At 43.8% G+C, this 24,773-nt stretch overlaps 1 protein-coding gene across 2 annotated transcripts in view; it reads left to right on the top strand.

The window, feature by feature from the left end:
* The window catches only part of LOC126457446 (apolipoprotein D-like), a 173,605-nt gene that overhangs the window by 77,140 nt on the left and 71,692 nt on the right, over positions 1-24,773 (top strand). Inside the window, exon 1 of one of the 2 annotated variants that reach the window (XM_050093731.1) lies at positions 20,180-20,266. The exons of the other annotated variant lie outside the window; for it this stretch is intronic. Within the exon in view, the coding sequence (XP_049949688.1) occupies positions 20,234-20,266 (33 nt within the window). The 5' untranslated portion in view covers positions 20,180-20,233. Of the gene's footprint in view, positions 1-20,179; positions 20,267-24,773 lie in introns of those variants that run through there. 2 annotated transcript variants of the gene reach the window in all.

Raw genomic sequence — 24,773 nt, 5'->3', positions numbered from 1 at the left:
AGTATTAAGAATGTGTGCTGAGCACGAGAGCCTCTTGTATTGGCGAAGTGCTGCCACAATATTTGGACCTCTATCCGTAACGAACACGATGTTATTCACAGGACTGAATAAATCGAACGATCGTAGTATCTTAATTAATTCAAGTTTAATGTTTCCTCCTGTTTTTTTTTTTTTTTTTTAATCTCACTCTCAAAATTTCTGGTGCACAGCACTCGATCCTCAAGTTTCACTTGTTCATAATTAACATAATGTGCAGTCACTCCCATATAGTTTATTTTACGGTACGAATCAGTCCTTAAATCGACAGTTAGTGCACCACCTATATCTCTGAATTTATTCTTCACTTCTACGGAGACAGTTTCACGCAGACGATCGGCCGTTTCCTTCAAATTTCTGGATATGGTGGTTGGATGAGGTAGCAGCTCCTTAGCACTCACTGCACCGTACTTGGCCCCCACATCAATAAGAAACTGTGCCGTCTCGAGAAACCCAGATCCACACGCAACTTCGAATGGTAAAATGCCTTTGCTGACAAGATTGATAAGTTTTTCTATCGCGGCTGTCTTCAAATTTGGCGGAACTTCAGGAACTTTCACGTCTCTCTTGGTATTTAAATAAGTAACTATGCTACTTTGTCCAGCCTCACACGAATGTTTTAGCAAATTTGAAATTCCACTTTTATGTCCAGTGTAGGAATGTACTTTTTTACATGCAAAACAAGCCACTATATCTTTTATCTTTTCGTTGCCATCAAATACGTATCCGAATTTTTTCCAAATTGGCGATTTCAATTTGTTTTCCTTCAGTAATGTAAAATCACCTTTTTTCACCTTACACGAAATTGTATCCATCGATATGGTGTTCATTTGAAGAAAGAACTCTCACTGATATTTGCTACGATGCACGTTGTCACTCGGTCACTACAAAGCGCTAACTGAAGGCAGCGGAAATTTGCAACGGACACCTGTCTGGTAGACAGTGAGCAGTTTTGCCACCCAGAGAGCTCTTCACAGGCCACACAAAAGACACGGTCGCGGAAACGGATTAAACACAGGTCTCTTGGGCACAGCTACGTCGGTCGTAGCCAGGGGCTGAGGACAACAGGCATCCGCTTTACCCGGGTTCTGCAAGATTCCAAGAATGTCAACAGACTTGAAGTTTTCAACTCACATTGCAACAAACGTACTGGGCAGATGCCTTGCCCATTATCCGCAGATGACCCGCGGACATCCGCGCCGGTCGCGATTTTATCCGCCAAGTAACAAATACCGCGGATATCCGCGGATATATCGGCGGATATCCGCATCCGCGCAGACCTCTAGTTATGGACATGTGTACGGGCGAGTAGATGTCCAACTATTGAGCAACGAACAGCCCAAGTGAACCACGTGGTGGCCAAAAATGTCTCCTCAGCGACCGTTCAGCAAACGGTGCTACGATGGGCCTGTGCAACAGACGCCTGGTTCACGCACTCTGCTGACTGATGTCCACCGGCGACGAAGGATAGAACTTGCACGCCAGTACCGGAACAGGACGTCCACTGAGTGGCGACATACTGCCTTTCCGGATGTTTCACGTCTTACACCAGATTGGACAGACGGCCGTTGGCGTATACGGCGTGTAACTCCTGAAAGCAAGCACCCTGCGAGGATCATCGGAAGGGTCCAGGGCGCACGAGCAAGCGTTATGGTCCCGGGAATGTTTTCATGACATTCCCTCGCTCATGTCGTCATTCTGGAAGCCACAAAGGATTAACACAAGTATGCACCTATCCTTCTGGACAATGTCCACCTCTATATGCAGCTGATTTTTCAAAAAAATGTTCAAATGTGTGTAAAATCTTATGGGACTTAACTGCTAAGGTCAACAGTCCCTAAGCTTCCACACTACTTAACCTAAGTTATCCTAAGGACAAACACACACACCCATGCCCGAGAGAGGATACGAACCTCCGCCGGGACCAGCCGCACAGTCCATGACGGCAGCGCCCGAGACCGCACGGCTAATCCCGCGCGGCAGCTGGTTTTTCCTCGGCGAGATGGTATCTACAAGCAGCACAACGCATCGTGTTACAAGCAGCACGCAGTGTACGTCCGTGGTTCGAAGAGCACCAGGATGAGACCATTGTGCTCCTCTGGCCATCAAACTCGCCGGATTTAAAAGAAACCGGCCATGGACCCTCAAACAAGAACCCTAGCGCAGTTTGCCACGGCACTGGAGTCAGCATGACTCCATATCCCTGGTCATACCTTCCAGAACCAAACTGACTGTCTTCCTTCCAACTTTCATACTTGCTGTGCTGAATCCATTAATTTGTTATTTAACTTTACCTGCGCCAAAGGCAAAAACTACAGCGCCATCAGTTATAAAACTGTAATATGGATTATATTAAAGTAAAAAAAGAGAATTGTCAGATATGTTAATTCATATGGTATCATTTGTACAAGTCAAATATTAGTCCCTCTTTAAGTCCCGCGACCGTTGGTTTATGGAAACTCACGTGCGAGTTAAAAGCGGCTCCTATCGCCTGTTGACACGTGTTTGCTAACCGCAGTAAATGAACTGCAACGGAAGTCCTGTCCATTAATTGGGAGATATGGTTCAAATATGGTTCAAATGGCCCCGAGCACTATGCGACTTAACTTCTGAGGTCATCAGTCGCCTAGAACTTAGAACTAATTAAACCTAACTAACCTAAGGACATCACACACATCCATGCCCGAGGCAGGATTCGAACCTGCGACCGTAGCGGTCGCTCGGTTCCAGACTGTAGCGCCTAGAACCGCACGGTCACTCCGGCCGGCCTGGGAGATATGACCGACAATTTTTTGATACTTTTATCTTCATCGCTCGGTGATCCCTACCTGTTAATTTCTTAGTCCCACGAGAACAAAGTGTAAGTGGGCTGCTTCTGTGTCGGCAGCGCTGTGTAGCGCTTTGCATTGGATCTCTGACTGCGCTTTATTTGTAAGAGATTGGTTGGTTGGTTGTTTTGGGGAAGGAGACCAGACAGCGTGGTCATCGGTCTCATCGGATTAGGGAAGGAAGTCGGCCGTGCCCTTTCAGAGGAACCATCCGGGCATTTGCCTGGAATCATTTAGGGAAATCACGGAAAACCTAAATCAGGATGGCCGGACGCGGGATTGAACCGTCGTCCTCCCGAATGCGAGTCCAGTGTCTAACCACTGCGCCACCTCGCTCGGTATTTGTAAGAGACTGTGTGGCTGGTCGGACTCGTTGGAAGTTAATCGCCAATAGTGTTGAGCAGTTGGAAGTTAGTCGCCAGCAGTGGTGGAAGTACAGTTGGGCAGTTGGAGGTGAACAGCCAGCAGTGATTGATGTCATATGTGAGAAGATACATTGACGAAGGGTAGAGGTCTGAAGTGTTAGCATAAATTAACGATCTGGAAGTATCTGACTCTGAGATTGTATATTATTCGTGATTACATACCTTTGTACTGGCTGTTAATGACGATCTATATTCGTGTTTGAACTAGATGTGACATTATTAAGGTAAAAAAAATACATTATTTGGATTGAAACAAAATCTTTCCTTTGCTAACCATATGCCTATTAGTAGTTAGCGGCTTTAGTAGATAGAATCTTTTTTTAGCTGGCAGTTTTGGCGCTCGCTGTATTGCTGTAGTTCACGTAATGAAGATTTTTGTGAGGTAAGTGATTAATGAAGTGTATAGGTTATTGTTACGATTTCTTTTTAGTTAGGGTCATTCTTTTGAATTAATTATTTGAAGTCAGGTTACCTTTTTCTTTTTTGAGCAGTCAGATTGCGTTGCGCTAGGATATTGTAGGTCAGTGTTGACATGATAAAAATAAGTAAAGAGAAAGTACGCTCAGTACGTTCAGTTTCACTCAGCAGCTTCAAAATCAAATAACTTAGAAGTTTCAACTTCCCATTTCATTCAGCAATAGATGCAGAAAAGAATTTTAATAAAGAAGTTTCAAATGTTAGGGTTTAGGACATCTATGATTTTCGTGTTAATAGTAATATTGCCGACACCGCAGTTGCTGTGAAAGCTATGCGAATGAACGCTAGAACAGTAGGGTCGCTGCAGCCAGAGTCCGTTAGAACCCTATTAAACTTCTCCGTAGTATATTCTATGATATTTACGTGCAAGACAGATTTATCGGTAAAGTTTAGCTCCCATTCTCTTTTGAAGACTTAGTTAGACTTATGGTTTGCCTTAGATCTTTTGGCTGGTCCATGTAAGTGTCCTTTCCGGCATCGTCTGAGCCACACGGAGAAACATATCACTATGCTGGAAAGGACAAGCTTAGCCCACCAACAGGTGTGGCCACCATAGTGACCTAAAGGTGCTGCACATTACCACCCAGGTTGCTCAAGTGTCATTTCTGTGACATTCTATATTTCTCGTAGAAGTCACTGGCAGATCGCCTAACCGTGTCGGTGGATTTTCACAGTCGGGAATCTCGAGACGGGTGCAAAGCGAACTTGAGAGCTCAGTTTAGCAAATGTCGTAGACGGCCGATGTATCAGCACTGTTACCTCATGATACCGCTATAGCCTTTAGAACTGTTGCCAACAGTCTCATAAAGGATAATTCCAAGATCGTGTGAGTGTGTTGACGTCCGGTTTAACAGCGGATGGAGCTGCTGCAGCAAGCCCACTGCTGTTTGACCGGTAGTTGTTCGTGCTAGGCATACACGGTTTCTTAGCCGTGGTTCGGCATTCTATGGCGCCACCCGAAGAAACACTGCTTCGACGATTACAGCTGTCGTAGATATTACGATATTTCGTGCTTGCAACGTACAAGAAAAAATGGAAATTGCTGCTGTAACTAAATTTCGTTTTAATCCCTTTTCTGGGCGGAAAGTACTACTGCAATGCACAAGCCCATTTGTTATTTATGTTTTCGTAAACTGTGTTCCTTAAATTACACCTGATAATTCTTATTAAAATGCATTAATTTTCATACCTTATAATCTAGTATTTTGGTTTTTCTGATAAAACAGATTCAAACATTTTCTCCTTTTTCTTATTCTAACTTACGTACTAATTTTACCCGATTGGCTATCGTATTGGTCCGCAGCTCGTGGTCGTGCTGTAGCTTTCTCGCTTCCCGCACCCGGGTTCCCGGGTTCGATTCCCGGCGGGGTCAGGGATTTTCTCTGCCTCGTGATGACTGGGTGTTGTGTGACGTCCTTAGGTTCGTTAGGTTTAAGTAGTTCTAAGTTCTAGGGGACTGATGACCATAGATGTTAAGTCCCATAGTGCTCAGAGCCATTTGAACAATTTGACTATCGTATTGTCTTACAGTAAGTAAACAAGTAGTGGTTATTTCGGCTGGAAAAGTGGGGAAGTGTCAAATGAGGGGTCGTAACAAAAACAAACAAGTTTTTAGAAAAGGAAGAAAAGCGCCACAACTGAAAGGACTAATTTATAATTGCCTGGTAGCACCTCGCATAGGACGAGAACAGAACTACATGTCCATGTTTTATAGGATATAAAGCAATTTACTGCCAAAAATACTTACTTGCAATTTAAAGGAATCTTATTCCATTTCAGTATATGTTTTATAGTTTTCTTTATGTCGATTTTTCTCAAGTTTTTCATATTTGAGTTGTGTCGCTGTTCTTAACAGGATATGATATTAATTAAAAATAGCATTAGTACTTCGCCTTTAGCAGGAAAGGGAAAGAGCCTTCTAAAAATATAGCAGTAATAATTAAATTTTTCCTTACAAAAAATGTTTACAAACGGGTCTTGCAGTCGCTACTCTTTGAGTTACAAACAATTTTTCAATTAAGCACCAAACGTGGTGGGTGACTGTACCTTCTCTATAGGTCTATGGTCAGACTTTTAAATTGCTAAGTAAAAAAATCACATATTTCATCATCTTTCCGGCGTGCATGCTAGTTAGAAATATTCCTTTTTTCGATATTTCTGCTGTTAACATTACAGCGATGCTCGAGGTGCGTCGCTGGGAGATTTTGAACTAGTTTCCGCAGTACCTTGAAGTAAACGCCCGTGCGTCAGAGTGTTATCTCTCAAGCACACGCGTTTACCCTACACTGCTGGGGCGATGATGACTGCCGTTTAGCACTCTGACGCACCGACAACATCATATTCACAATATTGCGTAAAGTGGTTTAAATTATGTAAGCGACTATCCTTGAATGTACCTGTAAGATTATTACCCGAAATTTCGGAAAAAGAACTAATGCTATACCGGAGGCACGGCCGAAAGGTGATAGAATATTCTAACCGCCGGGGAAAACTTTTAGAAAAGCAAAATAAATTTTACCAGACACCTCAGAACTATCATTTCATTCTGTCATTAGCGACCAGTAGTGCTTGTCAGGAATGGTCTCCTGACCTTTCCCATTTCTACGCGGAATTGTTCTCTATCTCACTATAATTCGGAATAGCATAAGTTTAAATTATTAATGCCCCAACGCTGGATTTATTGCAGTCGCGGGTGTCTAAATTTCTTAATCGTAGGCGATACAAGTGAGACCGTGATTGAATCTCATCCGAGTGACTGTACTGCGATGTACAGGCATGTTGTGAAAGAAAAATAAGGGAGGAATGTGTGGTTGAAGCCAACCACGACACTTTCCTTTACATAAGTTTGATTTTTCCCATTCCTCTTCCTACCTGGATCTGATTGCCATTTTTACTTCATCTGAGAAGTCGGCGAAAGGTAACTGGATAATAAGCTAGTACCTATACATGTAAGGCTCTACACTCCATGTAGGAATGCAAGAGATGCAGTTGCCACCCTGAGACGTCCTGGATAAAGAGTTTGTGGAGCAGGCACTCATGCCTCATAGAGTCGACAATTCTTGAAATGTAGAGCGTCTGCATCTACATAATATGTAGATGTATATTAAGCAGGGTAGGGCAGCTACACAGATCACCGCAAATACATCCAGAATGAATAAATGTATCGAGGTACGGTTCTCACCAAGTTATAGGGGACAATAGAGCGAATTTCCTGACGTTAAAAAGTAGTTTTTATCATTTATATTCGCCAAATTACGACAGCAAATTTGCTTGTTTCTGATGGAACTAAATACATTTTTCCGTGGCAGTTGAAAGAAGCTTCGTATAGGGACTTCATCAAACAGTATCAAGATAATTAAGCCGCAAATCACTCTCCTGCCGTCAGGCTAACAGTTTCCACAAACGTCTGCCCTGTTATACCAATTGTAAGCAAATACGAAACTAAGGTGTGATTCTTGTGTTTACCTGTGCGCCTGAAGGCCATGGTTCAAATGGCTCTGAGAACTATGGGACTTAACTGATGAGGTCATCAGTCCCCTAGAACTTAGAACTACATAAACCTAACTAACCTAAGGACATCACACACATCCATGTCCGAGGCAGGATTCGAACCTGCGACTGTAGCGGTCAAGCGGTTCCAGAGTGTAGCGCATAGAACCGCTCGGCCACTCCGGCCGGCCTGAAGGCCATAAGTCTGTGTTCAACTGGCTCTGAGCACTATGGAACTTAACTTCTGAGGTCATCAGTCCCCTAGAACTTAGACCTACTTAAACCTAACTGACGTAAGGACATCACACACATCCATGCCCGAGGCAGGATTCGAACCTGCGACCGTAGCAGTCGCGCGGTTCCAGACTGTAGCGCCTAGAACTGCTCGGCCATCGCGGCCGGCTAAGTCTGTGTTCTGCTGTTGTAGTAATCAGATAACTTGCTCGTACAGCTATTGAGACATGTAAAATGTATACGACATTCGAAAACGTAAATATCTTTTAGGGTGAATGTCGTCAAACTATTAGAGCAGCGGTGCTGTTATATGTTGAAGGTTATTCATATCGTTCCAAGCACTCAGGAGCCGTCTTTGCAAACATGGAAGAATTTCTAGAAACTGGAAGTTTCGCGAATAAAATACGCCAAGGCACCTGCAGAGCAAGTAACGACAGAAATGACACAAACATTTTAGCAGCAGTAATAGAATAAGAAGCATATCGGAAGTACGAATGGGTTAACCAAGACAGGTTCTGCGAACACTACGCTCTATCGTATTTTAGCTTCTTCACATTCGCTCTATCTACAGCCTCTTGGCAATGACGTCCAAATTGGTTACAGTTCTCCGAATCTTATCTACGAAATGTGCAAAGTAATGCGGCATACCTATGATAAATTTTATGTAAAGAAGAAGCGTCGTTTACAAACCATGGGTAAGTCAATTTCATAAAATGCACTAATCGTCAGCTGAAAACTCACGCTGGTTCAAAGAAGTGGATGACAATAACGCTCTTGTTCTACGAACGTTTGGTGCGTGTTTTTCAAGACCCATATAATTGGTCCCTGTTTTACTGACGGGAATCGAAATACACTCAAGTATCTCTGGTTCCTAAGATATGCTGCTACCGTAGGTGCTGGGAAACATCCCATTGGACATGAGGCAATCGGTGTTGTACCAACAAGACGGATATCACTGCTATACCGCAAATGTAATGACAGATCCTCTTAAGACAACATTTGGAGAGCATTTGAATGGCCGTCCAGGAAATGCAAAATGGTCTGCACATTCACCAACATCTCTATTAGGAAACACCGACGACTCCCAAAGGTATGAAATTTCTTATAATATGGAGCTGTGCTGCTGTTAACAGCAGATAAAATTAAACGTGCAGTATTGTTTCTCCAGAATCACTTCACAGCGTGTAGCAACGCTCAAGCGCGACAGTTTGAGCACTGGGTATTACAGCCTTGATAATAAACACACGAACCGTACCGGAGGTACGCGTTTGCTCACATATGGTACAGGAGGGTAGACGTTTGTGGATCCTCTTCTTCTCACGGCAGAAGTCTGCTGTGCTGTTATAGGATGACAAGTATTGAACTATGTGAAAAACAAAACGTAAATTAGTTACATATTAAGGCATGCACACACTTTATTCAACATATAAACCTCACTACAGATATACGGATTTAGGTTATGACATGTTTGTTATGCCTACCACCATTGGCGATGATGTGGCTCAGACGAATAGCGACATTCTGCATGTTCCGCTGAAACGTCGGAACATCGATGCTGTCGGTGATCTCCTGAACGGCCGTTGTCAGCTCAGAAACGGTTTCGGGGTGATTGCTGTACACCTTGTCTCTAGTGTAGCACAAATAAAAGGAGACGTATGTCTTCGGATCCGGAGAATGTGGCGACCAATCGAGGCCCATGCCAGTGGCCTCTGAGTACCCCAGAGCCAGAATGCGGTCCCCAAAGTGCTCCCGCAGGACATCAAAATGGTTCAAATAACTCTGAGCACTATGGGACTTAACATCTGAGGTCATCAGTCCCCTAGAACTACTTAAACCTAACTAACCTCAGAACACCAAACACATCCATATCCGAGGCAGGATTCGAACCTGCGACCGTAGCAGTCGCGCGGTTCCGGGCTGAAGCGCCTGCCACAACGGCCGGCTCCCGCAGGACATCAAACACTCTCCTGCTTCGATGGGGTCGAGCTCCGCCTTGCATTACTCCCATCTTTTCGAAATCCGTGTCACTTTGGATAATGGTGAAATCATCTTCCAAAACCTTCGTGTATCGTTGGGTAGACAGCGTGGCATAAAGGAATACCGCACCGATTATTCCGTGCCTGGATAATGTACACCACACATTCACCCCTTAAAGTGAACAGACTTCTCGATCGCGAAACGCGGATTCTCAGTCCCTCATATGTACCAATTTTGCATATTGACCAATCCATCCAAATGAAAGTGGGCTTCGTCGCTAAACCAAACCAGGCGTGTACGTACAGATTCCCATAATGCCCCGTGGCCAACAGTGCAGTATGGACGCCCTAACGCAAACCTTCAGAAGTTACGACGATTTTATTTCATGTATCTAAATTTAGGCTTGCGCGGCCGTTGTCTCAGTCAATAAAATTCTTGTGGGTTTGAGGCCACACTGTCAACTATAAAATTCCGACGTTTCGGCGACTATTGCAAGACGCCTTCCTTAGGGTGTACTGCTAACTGCTGAATGTTTATGTTTTGTTATTTATATACGAAAAGAAGACATTACCGAATCAGTGGAGGCTTCGGCTCGTCATCTACCACAACCAGAGGCAGAGAAGATCCGGCAAGAAACAGTACAACAGTAGTAGTCTTGGTTCACGCAAAGTCTCCGAAGAAAAACATGAGTAAGAAGGAACGTCATGCCATCAAGGAGCTGAAGAACAACTCTCAGGTAGTGGTAATATAGGCGGACAAGGAAAATGCCACCGTAGTGTTGGACACAGTAGATTACGACAAGCGGCTTTTGAATGAACCCATTTACCATAAACTTAAGGGAGATCCGACGGCCAAGATAATGAAATCGACGCAAGCGCTGCTGAAGCAAACTAGGATGAACCTTGATACTGCCCGAAGACTCATTCCACAAGCGCCGCAGGCACCAAGAATATATGGTGTACCAAGGTCCACAAAGAAGCCTTCCCTTTACGGCCGATAGTGGCTAGTATTAACTCACAAACTAGCGAAATAATTGGCTCCGAAGCTTAGACGTCTAGTGGTAATATAGGACTTCATCCACTTTGAAGCACTATTGTCTCAGGTACAGTTCTGATGGTTAGCTTTCACGTGAAGTCCTTTTTGAGGAATGTACCCGTGACGGACACCATGAACATCTTAGAGGAACGAACGGCCCCTGACATCTGCAAGCTAGTGCGCTACTGGCGATCACCTATTTCAGGTGGAAAGGGGATTTCTATGAGCAGACGGACGGTGTAGCTATGCCCCTCTGTCACCTATCGCAGCAGACATTTTTATGCAAGCTTTCGAAGAAACAGTACTCCAGTCCATACCATTACGCCCAGAATGCTGGCTGCGATACGTTGACGACACTTTCGTCATGTAGCCACACGGAGAAGAAGAATTTCAGAACTTCCACCAATATCTCAATCAGCAGCACAGCAAATCCACTTTACCATGGATATAGAAAAGCCGGCCGGTGTGGCCGTGCGGTTATAGGCGCTATAGTCTGGAACCGAGCAACCGCTACGGTCGCAGGTTCGAATCCTGCCTCGGGCATGGATGTGTGTGATGTCCTTAGGTTAGTTAGGTTTAATTAGTTCTAAGTTCTAGGCGATTGATGACCTCAGAAATTGAGTCGCATAGTGCTCAGAGGCATTTGTACCATATAGAAAAGAACACTGTATTGCCTTTTCTCGACGTGGAAGTTTACCGTAAGCCTGACGGGAAGCTTGGACACAAAGCTTGGACACAGAGTCTACAGAAAGGCCACCAACACCTACAGGTATGTGCATGCAATCTCCCACCACCAACCTACGCAAAGCAAATCGGCCCTGCAAACTTTAATTAAGAGAGCCTACAGGATCAGCGATGAATACAACATCTGAGCTGAGCTACAGAATCTCAGGTCCATTTTTGGAGCTAATGGCTACGACATGAGGATGATACATAAAACTATGACGCCAAAGGAGTAGGGCAATAGGGGAATGCATAACGAAGCACGTAACATTGCCCTGCTACCATACGTACAAGAGGTTACTGAACGTCTGAGCAAAATTCTCCGTCGGGCAGGTATTAAGCCGATTTTTCGTAGCAACAACAAAATAAAAGACGTCCTGGAATGCAAAATTAATTTGTCCTTCAAGACAATGTGCACCTCTATATGCAGCTGGTTTTTCCTCGGCAAGATGGTATCTACAAGCAGCAAATTGCAGCTACTTAGAAATAGCACGCAGTGTACGTCCATGGTTCTAAGAGCACCAGGATGAGTCCATCGTGCTCCACTGTCCATCAGACTCCCCGGATTTAAAACAAACCGAGAATCTATGAGCCGACGTCGATCGGCTTGTACGTGCCATAGCCATGGACCCTCAAACAAGAAACCTAGCGCAGTTTGCCACGGCACTGGAATCGGCATGGCTGCATATCCCTGGTGATACCTTCCAGAACCAAACTGTCTCTCTTCCTTCCAACTTCCAGACTTGCTGTGCTAAATACTTTAATTTGTTATTTAGCTTTATCTGCGCCAGAGGCAAAAACTACAGCGCTATCAGTTATAAAACTGTAATATGAATTACATTAAAACAAAAAAGAGAATTGTAAGCTATGTTAATTCATGTGTTATCATTTGCACAACTCATTGGGTGGTCCCACTTTAAGTCCCGCGCCCGTTGGTTTCTGGAAACTGACGTAAGGCTGAAGAACGACTTCTATCGCCTGTTGACACGTATCGGACAACCGCAGTAAATAAACTGCAACGAAAATCCTGTGTATTCACTGTCAAAAATGTCCGACAATATTTTGGTACATTAGGCTTCATTGCTCGGTGATCGCTACCAGTTAATTTTTTGCTCCCACGAGGAAAATTTTGCGGTTTAGAATATCTATGACGTTTTGAGTTCGTAATGATATTTTTGACATTGCAGTTGCTGTGAAATCTATGTGAATGAACGCTGGAACAGTAGGGTCGCGCAGCCGGAGTCCGTTAGAGCCCTATTAAACTTCTCCGTAGCGTAATTCCGGTACTCACGCGAGATGTGTGTTGGGGGCAGTAAATAGTGGCCTACCTCTGTCTGTCGCAAATGCCGTTTCTTTAAACTTTCTCAGTAGTGTTTCATGCAAACACGTCTTCTTCATATCCTACCTTCCTAACTTATAAAATTACTTTTATCTTAATAATATGAATATTTATATAAGTGTTTGGAGAGAGAGAGAGATTGATTTTGATTGAGACTTTACTTTAAGTCGTAAGTGGTACCTGAATTTTTTTGCTGCCTCCTTAAATGATCAGCTTCTGCACCAGTTGGTGGCGTATTATAATTTGGAGGAAGTTATTGTTCTTTAAGATTTAAAGCACGACTTTGTTGGTTACTTAGCCGTATTGCGGATAGTTTTGAACCCAAGTTTTCGTAGCTTATCATACTTAAGGGACCACTGTTATACGTAAATAAGATCAAACAGCAACCTGCTTTTCGTGAGAAAAGGTGATTGCTTGGAACACAAACTTCCTTCAGACTACACGTCCTGCTACATCAAAACTGGTCTGTGGAGTTCAGCACCATACTATTGTACAAGAACATAGTGAAATTACTGTAATTAAGAAATTATGAGAGGTTGTTACGTATTCAATGAAAACTATAGAGAATGCATTTCCTGTATTTTAGTGAACTTTGTGCACTTCTGTCGAATGATAGACGGCGACGACAATGAAGTTCACTTCCTTTTCCAAAAAAAGATGTTCCTATTCTTCACTTCCAGAAAATTTGTGTACATAAATGTTTGGCAACTCTTACACATGCTTTACTCGGTTTTATCACTAAAATATCAATTTTCATTAAATGTAACAATACGTTCTGAGCGACGGCCTAGCAACACGTCCTCTTTCCACAAGATACAGATTAACAGTCCTCCTTTTTTTTTATAAATCAATTGTCTTTTTTTTTTTAGAGTCCATACTCAAAGATTCACAACTACTACCGTTGCGGGGATTGGGCGCTAAAGAGTTCCTTGCTGTCCAGCTGTGCTTTACTTCACTTGAAGTACTTTTTGAACCACATTTACATTTATGGTATTTACATATCTTACTGAGCTTCTCAGAATAAAATCAGGCACAAATTAGGTAGAAAAAGGGGCAGTGAGGCTCACATAACATTACAAACTTCACAGACGTTCTCCTGCGAAACTTGCAGGATTAGCACTCCTGGAAGAAAGGATGCTGCTGAGAACTGAGGGGGTGTTTCCGGAATGAAATTTGCATTCTGAAGTGGCATGTGCGCTGTTATGAATCCTCTTGACAGGTTAACATTGTGTACCAGACCGAGCCTCGAACTCGGAACCTTTGCCTTTCGCGTGCAATTGTTCTACGGACGGAGCTAGCCATACACGACAAACGATCCGTCCTCACAGCTTTGCTTCCTCCAGTACCTTATCTCCTGCCCCCTCTTCCCTCGAGAGATTCCCATCTGAACTCACGGATCATTTCCGTAATACTGTACCTACCAGAAACAAATCCACCAGCAGGCTTCTCAGTTGCTTCGATGTCTTCTCTCAATCCGATATGTGGGGTTCCAAAGCAGTGGAACCGTAATCAAGAGTGGGTCGCACAAGTGCTGTGCATGCGGTCACCTTTCTAGATGAACTGCATTTTCCTAGAATTTTTCCGATAAAGTCAAGTCAACAATTCGCTTTCCCTACAACAGACTTTACGTGTTCGCTCCGAAGTGGTCATATTTCCGAAGCTCACTGGCTGCCCCCTCTTCTTTGACGAGTTAGAAACTTATGGGCTCTGATGTGTTCTTTCATGATACCAAGTGCTCTCCAATGAGCAGACGAGCAGCCTTCATATAGTGCATGTGGCGCCTGTCGTATGGCCACTCGATGACTATTTTGCTGACGCCTGCACTGTTTTTCCGCCTGTACTTACACACACTTTCGGATGCATGGCGTCACGACACAGGGACCGCAGCGAGAGAGATGTTCCAAGATATACGCATAGTGGGCTCTACTTAACTGGATGCATCACTGATTTCTTGAATTGTTGCGAAACAAGAGCAAGTAGAAAACATTCATGATTATTTTTTGTTGGGTACTGAAGTGTTTAACAAGGGGAATTCGCCAGTTGTGTGTCACTGATTTAGGTGTAGTTGTACAGATGTTAAAAAAAAGGTACCTATTTCTGAATCTGGCACAACATTCAGCTGATTTGAAAAAACTCATCTGCCGTACCTACGTACCATGGCCTCTGTTGTTTGGATAATGCTCTTGATTTGCAAATTAGAATTTGACATTTTTTGTTTTGTACAGTTCAGTTTTTTTTAATTTTTTTTCAGAGGAATATGGGTACCAAAGATTTAAATGTATTAACTTCTGGTGGAAACAATCGTTCATTAGCAGTTTGTGCTTATTACCTCACTGTAACATATCTGCATCAACCTGAACTGCATTATTCTGTAACATAAACAAAGACACAGTACTTTACTGCAGTTGAATCACCCAGATTGGCAGTTTCCCCATCTCCGTGTTATCGTAACGCTGGGTGTATTGTCAAAAAAGTTTATCTTACCCCAGAAGAAAGTTTCTTAGAAATCTGAAGTCGATTCCGCAAGTCCAGAGCCGACACGTTCACCAACTACCAACTGTAATCGCTTTCCAAATGACGGTCGTCAACAAGTGCGGAATTTAGCCTCATTAATGATTCACGGTTATCGCACCGTCGCTTTGCTCTCGAAAACTTATAACAGGTTGCGGCTGTCCAGACCATTTATTCATTGTCTACGGAACTCTGTTACGACACCTGCACAGTCATTAGTCATTACGATAAGAATTTCTGCATTTACTTGGCGAGTTGTCGGGACACATAGTGACAGACAGCGAAATAGGTGAATATCTCTTAAACAGTGACACAGGGCGTGTTACAAAGTATAGTTTACATTGCGCCATGACAACGTGGAAATAAAAAACATTACTTACGTTCAAATTATGTGCGAAAACTGTCCCCCACTCACCTATCAACAAAGCCTATTACAAATGACATTCCTCACTCTATTTTCGAAAGCTGTCACTTCCATCTAGCAACCGATAGTTAAAAGATAATTAACAAATCAATGTTGACACTAGAATGTAAGCTAATGACTGTACTATAATCTAGCAAAGCTGAGAAAAAAGCAATAATTTCATTTTAGGTCTAACCTCTCGGTAAACTAAGACATCCGGATGGGATGGAAATCAGTAGACGTGTTGTACACGTACAGACAAACAAATGATTACAATTTCAGAAAAAAATTGGATGATTTATTAGAGAGAAAGAGTTTTACAAATTGAGGAAGTAAATAACACGTTGGTCCACCTCTGGCCCTTATACAAGCAGATTTTCGACCTGGCATTGATTGGTAAAATTGTTGGAAGTCTTCCTAAGGGATACCGTCCAAATTCAGTCCAATTGGTGAGTTAGATCGTCAAAATCCTGAGTTGCTTGGAGGACCCACCCCATGATGCTCCAGATACTCTCCGTTGGGGAGAGATCCAGCGATCTTGATGGCTAAGACAGGGTTTGGGAAGCACAGAGACGAGCGGTAGAAACTCTCGCTGTGACGGGGCGGCCATTATCTCGCTGAAATGTGAGCACAGAATGACTTGCTATGAAAGGAACCAAACGGAGCGTAGAATATCGTCGACACACCAGTTTACTGTAAGGGTGCTGTGGGTGGCTACAAAGGGGGTCCTGCTATGAAATGAAATGCCACCCAAACCGCTACTCCTGGTTGTCGTGCCACACGATGGACGACAGTGAGGTTAACATCCCATTGCTGATCGGGACGTCTCCAGACACGTCTTTGTTAGTTATCGAGGCTCACTTCGAAGCGAAACTCATCACTGAAGATAATTCTACTCCAGCCAGTGAGATTCCAGGCTGAATGTACCCTACACTACTGCAAACGGGCTTGTTGGTGTACAGGGATCTATGGTAGTGGCCACCATGATCTCAACCCCCTTTCTGTGAACCGGTTTTTAATAGTCCTTGCTGGCACTGAAGCACCAGTTGTACGGCGGATCGACGATAATGATGAATGTGGAACTCTGAGTGCCTCTCTGACGACTGCTCGGTCCTCACATGCTGTCAGCTGTCTATCTCGACCGCTTCCTTCTCGAAGCTGTGTTCGGCCAAGTTTCAAACATTTCTGCCACATCGTCGAATTCAAATGTCGAGCCACTCGCCGATTTCTCGAACTGGCTTCCTGGATCACAACTACACGTTCTCCCTCAAATGCTGATACCTGCATATATTGTTCACGCGCCTGTCTGCGAGACATGGTTACTGTCCAGCTGAGTACAGGGAATCAAATTGGCAAAGACTTTACGCCCTGGTATCGAAATGTCCTCCGTTTTCCATTCTCACCAGCCGCGTGGTGTAATCGCGCTGCAGGGTCACACATTCATCCGTCGGCCACCAATGTTTACAATTTTGCAATTTTGCCTTTTCCATCGATACCTGTATGAATATCAATTTGTAACCGATCTGCGTAATTCCTTCGTCGTATGATTATTTTTCTTTTTTGGTGACAGGTCATGGGATAGCGATATGCGCAAACGAGGGTTGGAACTTAAATGGTGGCAACCATTTATTCACAACCGACACAAAAGGGTAACATGTTTGCACCTTTTACTATCCTTCAAATTAGCCACCAGTGTTGTGTAGAACCCGTTGCCAGCTATGTGGAAGGCGTAGTATACCGTCAACAGAGCCTATTTTGTTGACGGTGCTAATGGAGCGGTCTACTGCCTGTCGAACATCTCGAACAGTTCCGAAGCGAATGCCACGAAGCCAAAACTGAAACGCCAGTCCAACGAATGGCGTCATGATGGGTTCTTCATCTTCGGAATCAAATCAGAGTCACAAGGACGTAAGTCCGGGGGGGTATGGTTGATGGTACAGTACTTCCCAGTCCCATCGACCGAACTGAGCAGTCACAGCTTGTACTGTATGCGCCCGCGCTTTGTCGTGCAAAATGATGGGTGGGTTGTGCAGAAAGTGTCAACGCGTATTACTGTTAGTTTTGGAGCATCACTTGCGACCAGCTTTGCGAAATAAGAGGCGACACTTTCTGCGCAACCCACTCATCATTTTGCACGACAATGCGCGGGCGCATACAGCGCAAGCTGTGGCTGCTCTGTTCGGTCGATGGGACTGAGAAGTACTGTACCATCCACCATACTCCCCGGACTTTTGATTTGATTCCGAAGATGGAGGAACCACTTCGTGGCACTTGCTTCAGAACCTCTCCACTCGCACCACCAACACAGAACAGGCTCTGCTAGCGGTATACTACGCCTTCTACGTCGCTGGCAACGGGTTCTACAAAAAGCTAGTCACTGCTTTGAAGGACAGCATCAGGTGCAAACATGTAACTCTTTAGTATCGGTTGTGAATAAGTGCTTACCACTACTTATGTTCCAACCCTCGTATACAGAAACGGCAATATCACGTACATCACGTACACAAGATATAAAGGGGTAGTGAATTGACGAAACTGTCATCTGTACTCACGTGATTCATGTGGAAAGATGCCCAACGTGATTAAGGCCACACGACAGAAGTTAAGAGACTTACAACGCGGAATTGTAGTTGGAGCTATATCCATGGGGCATTCCATTTAGTCAATCGTTAGGGAATTCAATATTCTGAGATCCATAGCGTCAAGAGTGTGCCAAGAATACCCCATTTCAGGCATTACCTCTCACCGCGTACAACGCAGCGGCCAATGGCCCTCACTTAACGACCAAGAGCAGCATTTTTATGTAGAGTTGTCGCTGCTAACAGACAAGCAACATTTTGCGAAATAAACACACAGATCAATATGGGACGTATGACGAACGTATCCGTTGGTACAGTGTGACGAAATTAGCATTAATGGGCTATGGCAGCAAACGAGTGACGAAAATGCCTTTGCTCGCAGCTTGACATCACTTACGTCTCCTCTCCTGGGTTCGGGACCATATCGGTTGGATCCTTGGCGACTGGGAAACGGAGAACTGGTCAGATGAGTCCCGATTTCAGTTGGTAAGAGCTGATGCGAGGATTCGAGTGTGGCGCAGCCCCCACGACGCCATGGGCCAAAGTTGTCAAGAAGGCACTGTACAAGCTGGTGGTGTCTCCATAATGGGATGTACTGGGTTTAGATGGAATGGACTGGGTCCTCTAGTCCAACTGAACCGAACAATGGCTGTAAATGATTATGTTCGGTTACCTGCAGACCAAATTGCAGCCATTCATGGACTCCATGTTTCCAAACAGCGATGGAATTTTTATGAATGACGATGAGCCATATCACTCTGCCATAACGTTTACGACTGGGTGAAGAACAATTCGAGCGAAAGATTTGGCCACCCAGATTGCTCGACATGAATGCCATCGAAAAGTTATGTGACATAATCAAGAGGTCAGTTCATGCACAAAATGTTGCACCGGCAACAGTTTCGCAATTACGGGCTGTTAGCCGGCAGGAGTGGCCGAGCGGTTCTAGGCGCTACAGTCTGGAACCGCGCGACCGTTACGGTCGCAGGTTCGAATCCTGCCTCGGGCATGGATGTGTGTGATGTCCTTAGGTTAGTTAGGTTTAAGTAGTACTAAGTTATAGGGGACTGATGACCTCAGAAGTTAAGTCCCACAGTGCTCAGAGCTATTGAAACCATTTGAACGGGAAGTTATGGATGCAGTGTGGCTCAGTATCTCTGCAGGTGACTTCCAACGACTTGTTGAGTATATGCCTCGTGGAGATGTTGATCTATGCTGGGCAAAAGGAGGTCCGACACGTTATTAGGAGATATCCCATGACTTTTGCCAGCGCAGTGCATTGCTGATAAATCGTGATTAGCTGTAAATGGCAACCTGTACTAAAATGTCAGCTACACTGCAAATGAAAGACAACTACATAAACTATAATATTAAGGTGTATATTCTGTTCATAGTTTTTCGAACATAAATAACGTACTACCACAGACTACATATTATTACGTTAATTTTCAGGTGTTATTCAACAGGAAATAGGATGAGCCCACTGACGATGGGGAAACAAAGCCGCGAAACGTATGGACGTTGCAGAAGAAATTCTATTTGCTCAATGCAGAACCATTATTCTACAGTTATGTATTATAGAGCAAACACGGACAAAAAGTGAGCTTCTACCACAAGTTTAAGTAATCATAGCCTTTTCGTTAACACCTATCAAATAGGCTTTGCTTTTTATCTCGTCACCAACATGGCGATAAATGAGGCGAGAGAAATAGGAAACATTAAATACTGCTCTTACGTCCTCGAATTTCAACAATGGAATTAAAACGTCGAGCGTGAACGACGGCATAAAGAGACGCGGATGAAATAGTTTAGATCGTATTGTAGGCTTCTACTATTTGCAACTTCCACACACACAAAATTAACTCTTAAATGATAAAATTCGGTCTCAATTGTCATGAACTCCTACTGTTCCATTTCGAGAGAGTCTTGTTTACGTAAGCTCCACTGAGTGTGTCGGTGGCTGCCCTGTGTGGTAGCGGGCAGTGGCCAGAAGCACGCGGAAGCGCAGCCTTTTAGCACGTGAGTGGTTTCCGGTTATGGCAGCCCAGCGGTGACGGTGCGATTCTGCGGTGCTCGGGTGGAAAAGCCGGCGCGAGGTCACTCATTACGTCACGGCGCGCTAAAAGCCACATCAAAGCAGCGAGCGCGCGGTGGCCACACGCGTAGCGCCGACAGCCATGGCTGCCGCTGCGGGAGGCGATCTACACAAGGTAAACCGACAAGCGCTGCGGGACGCTCTACTCCTAAAATACATTATTTAGATTACATTCGCTATATGCTAGCTGTTGTTGTCTTGGCATAATTTTTTTTACAATTGTCACTGCAGAGAAACTAACTCTCCAGTCTCTACGGTTTTAGGTTTCTCGCAGAGCAATTCTCGTTCAGTTCTTGAAAGAACGGTTTGGAGTCAGGAAAATTTTGGTAACGGACGCCGCCGAGGGTGAGCCGTAAAATTACTCTTTCCCTAAGACCTGTCCAATATTTAGTTACTAAGCATACTTTTTGTGAATAGATCTTTTTAAATGTTTTAGTTGTTAATAGTCGTTTGACTAGTCTGATACTGCTCTCCGCATATCTTCCTATATTTCGGATTATAATCTGTTCTATATGTCTGGCTGTCCCTACAGGTTTTCCTCTTTGGTGCCTGTTAGTTATTCCAAGATGATGATGATGATGATGATGATTGGTTTGTGGGGTGCTCAACTGCGCGGTTATCAGAGCCCGTACAAATTCCGAACCTTTGCCCAGTCCAATCTCGTCACTTTCATGAATGATGATGAAATGATGAGGACAACACAAACACCCAGTTATCTAGAGGCGGGTGAAAATCCCTGACCCCGCCGGGAATCGAACCTGGGACCGTTATTCCAAGATGACGTAGCACCCGCCTGTTCTTATGGTGAGAATACCCCATCCGTTTCTTTCTCAGCTCTTCATTTTAGTATGTGTTAAATTCATACTTTAACTTTTCGCTTAATTTTTTACGTATATATATTGTAATACACTTTTTAAACATAATAGTAAGGGCTGAAGGCTAGGGATTAACTTCTCTTCGATATCCCCGCACCAAATGATTGTGTTAGAACTAAATTTTAACAGAACCTGCATTAATGTTCTAAAGAAAGATACCGTTGCTTTCAGCTTCTTTTCTGGTAAGACTTACGTTGTGGCCGCTCCTAGCATTTTTTAGAGTTCAGGTATGGTATACATTCATAATAATCATCAAAATACTCATCGGAGCATTTTATTCATTTAGTATGATGTTTATATCTTCAACTTGCGGGTTTAGTTGTTTATAAACAAAAGTTTATTAAATACGTAGCGAATGTTGGCAACAGCGGATTCTATCTGATGTTACAGGATGGGGCAAGTGAATGTAGCCCAGAGAAGAGTTCCAGGTTACAAAGAAACACAGCAGAGGAAAGGGACTACAGTGCTAATCTGAGAATAACAGACGTTTATAGTGACCACCATTCTTCTCTTGGCACTTTTGAGCCCTGGTCCCCAAGTTGGAGACGATTCGAAGCTGGTCTGACGGAATTGCTGCAATCTCATCCGAAATGTTCTGCTGCGGTTCTTGAAGACTCAAACTTGAGGGTCCCCCACACAAAGTAATCGCACACTGACACATCAGGTGACGTGGGTGGCCTGCTACGGCTGCGACAAGAGTGACTTCTCCTAACACCTCTACCAGGTGTGAAGTTCGTGTAAATGAGCTCTGAGGTTCAGCCAGTTGTAAGGGCACTTGCTCCATGCGTTAGAAGTAACTGTAGGTCATTTCCTCCTCCGTTAACGCTACCACGAATGATATCCACTCTTCCGGTCTACTTTTATTTTGCTCACCCTGTATAAACAGCAAGGTTCACATGTCGTTATACGACGGACTGAGAACTTGCCTACAATATGTCACAGCAGCAAAGATATTTGTGTTCGGGAGGGAGGGGGATTGGGAGAAGGAGTTGCTATGGTTTCTTTTGTTCGTTTTACTTCACGACTCCGACTCCTTTTAAGAGTCAAAAAAATTGTAACTTAATTGATTTCGGCCTCTTTGTAATTCTAACTCCACACTAAATAGATACAGTGACATTTCACTAATCTTAAGAATATAACACTCTGTTTCTTTTATATAGTAGTAAATTCAGATTTATTTCCAAGTTCATTGTCCCTTCAAATTTTTTAACATAAAGGAACTGATGTCGTAATTCAACTTTCCAACGATACACTGTGTCTGTAATCATTACTTGCCTCGCGTCCGTGGTATCTTACACGTTGAATGCGTGTGTGTCAATCTCTAACATAATTACAGGATATGGTTCCCGCCTTTAATGTAAAAACACGGTAAGAAGCAAAGCGAACAAAAGTTTTCTTTAGACCTCTCTTTGTTAAATCAGTTATAACATAAAACGCTTTCACTTTTTACAGCATTCAATAAACAAAAACTCACTGACGACAGCACAGAGGTGCTGAAACGTTTTTTGCTCAAAGAAAAAGACAGTGTGTTTGCATAATGGTGGAACCCATATCCTATAATTTAACTGCAAATACGGAAAAAAATGATAAGAGCTACAAATTAAAAAATATGAATATGCCTGACATAAAATTATCGTGGCTGATTAGCGTTAAATCTATCCAGACTTCCGAGCCTTCGACAATACTCACAGTTGTCTACGTTAAGAAAGCAGCCGACTGTCAAAGAAGTGACGGAATTTCACAGGTTTAGATGACGCTGTGGTGCCGGTTCGCGGGGCCAATATGTCACTATATATAATAATGGAATTTCTCCCACTCCCGTGGTAGCCCCTTCATCTCAGAGTAGCAGTTACAAACAACGTCCTCGGATATTTGACGTTGCATTCAAATCTCTGTCCTCTATAGTTTTTTCCTCTGCGAATCTCTCCAGCACTGCAGGAGTTATTCCGTAGTGTCTTAGCTTATGTTTTGTCATCCTGTCTCTTCCATATATTCGTTCCCTCTCCGATTACTTGGGGGATCTAATCATTTCACATTAGTCCACCTAATTTTGAAGATCCTTCTGTAACACCACATCCCAAACGCTTCGACTCTCTTCTTTTCTTGTGTTACCTCAGCCTGTAGTTTATTTCGACACAGTGCTGTGCTCCAGAGGTAAATTCTTGTAACACTGGAAATACTGCTTAATAATCTCTCTCTGCGAAGCTCCTATTTTCACGAATTGTTTAGTGTGTATCCCGTGCGTATATTAAAAATGTTGACGTACATTGCAATTTCCAGGCTTCTTTGATAATCAAATGACAGTAATTTGAAGCTTGGAATAGAACCCGTGTGTGATCACAAAATATCTTCTGCATATTCATAAGATCTCAAAGACCTTCGCTCATTTTTTTAGATTTATGGTCTTGATGTGGCATGCTTCTGTATAGCAGTGAAAAGTAGTTTGAATAGATTATCCATGCTCCTACTACCACATTCACATGGAATATTATGAGTGCCTAGACTCTGTGACTACCCTTCACAGCAGAAGTGACTGCGGTTTCCTTAGGGGGCGCAAGCCGGTTGAAATCTTTGTCTAAAATTCGCCTAATTTTAGTTGACGCCTGCCCACAGATGTTTTGGTAGAACACATACGTCGTACTTTTTACGTAAGTGATGAGATAGTTTTCGTTCGTTAAGCTAGATGTGATCTTGAAAACCTTTTCGAGAACCGTCTAATACGAATACAGCTACACTCTAGAAGAAAAAAAAAAACAACGCACCACGAAGGAATTATGCGGACGGAGCCGAAGTTGGTAGATATGAGGTAGATGTACAGTCAAACAAATGATTATAACTTTAGAAAAAAGGGATGATTTATTCAAGAGAAAGAGCCTTACAAATGGAGCAAGTCAATAACACTTAGGTCTATCTCTGACTCTTATGCAAGCAGTTATTCGACTTGGCAGTGAAAGATAGAGTTGTTGGATGTACTTCTATGCGATATCGTGTCAAATTCTGTCCGACTATTGCATTAGATCATCAGAATTCAGAGCTGGTTGGAGGGTCTGCGCACAATGCTCCAAACGTTGTCGGTTGGGGAGAGATCCAATGACTTCGATGGACAAGGTAGGGTCTGGCAAGCTCGAAGACAAGCAGTAGAAACTCTCGCCAAGTGTGGGTGTGCATTATCTTGCTGAAATGTTAGCCTATGATGGCTTGCCAAGAAGGGCAAGAAAATGGGGCGTAGAATATCGTCGACGTACTGCTGTGCTGTAAGAGAGCAGATGATAACCAAAGGGGTCCTGCTACGAAAAGAAAGGGTATCCCAGACCATCACTACTGGTTGTCGTGTCATCTGCTAAGTGACCGAAAGGTTGTTAGCCCGCTACTGTCCGGGGCGTCTCCAGACACGTCGTAACTGTTAACCGGTCAGTTCGAAGCAGAACTCATCGCTGCAGACTATTCTGTTCCACTCATTGAGATGCCAGGCCAAAGACGTGTTGTAACTCGGCCCGGACAGCGGTGGGATTCCAACTTCAGTGTCCCTCTCCAACTGGCCCAACAACCGGGAATGACGGTCTGTAGTGCCGTTTCTCTTCACAGCATGTCCCCTTTGGATGCCATCCGCAGCACCCTTACATCGCAGCGGTACGTCGACGACATTCTACCAGCTCGGGATTTTGATACTCTAACGCGCCAGTTGGACGAAATTTGGCACGATATCCCTCAGGAGGTCATCCAGAAACTCTTTCAATCAATGCCAAG

Source organism: Schistocerca serialis, chromosome 1 (assembly GCF_023864345.2).
Source record: "Schistocerca serialis cubense isolate TAMUIC-IGC-003099 chromosome 1, iqSchSeri2.2, whole genome shotgun sequence".
Classification (NCBI taxonomy): Eukaryota; Metazoa; Arthropoda; class Insecta; order Orthoptera; family Acrididae; genus Schistocerca; species Schistocerca serialis.
Note: the sequence above shows the minus strand (reverse complement) of the source record. Positions and strands in the feature narration are given on the sequence as shown.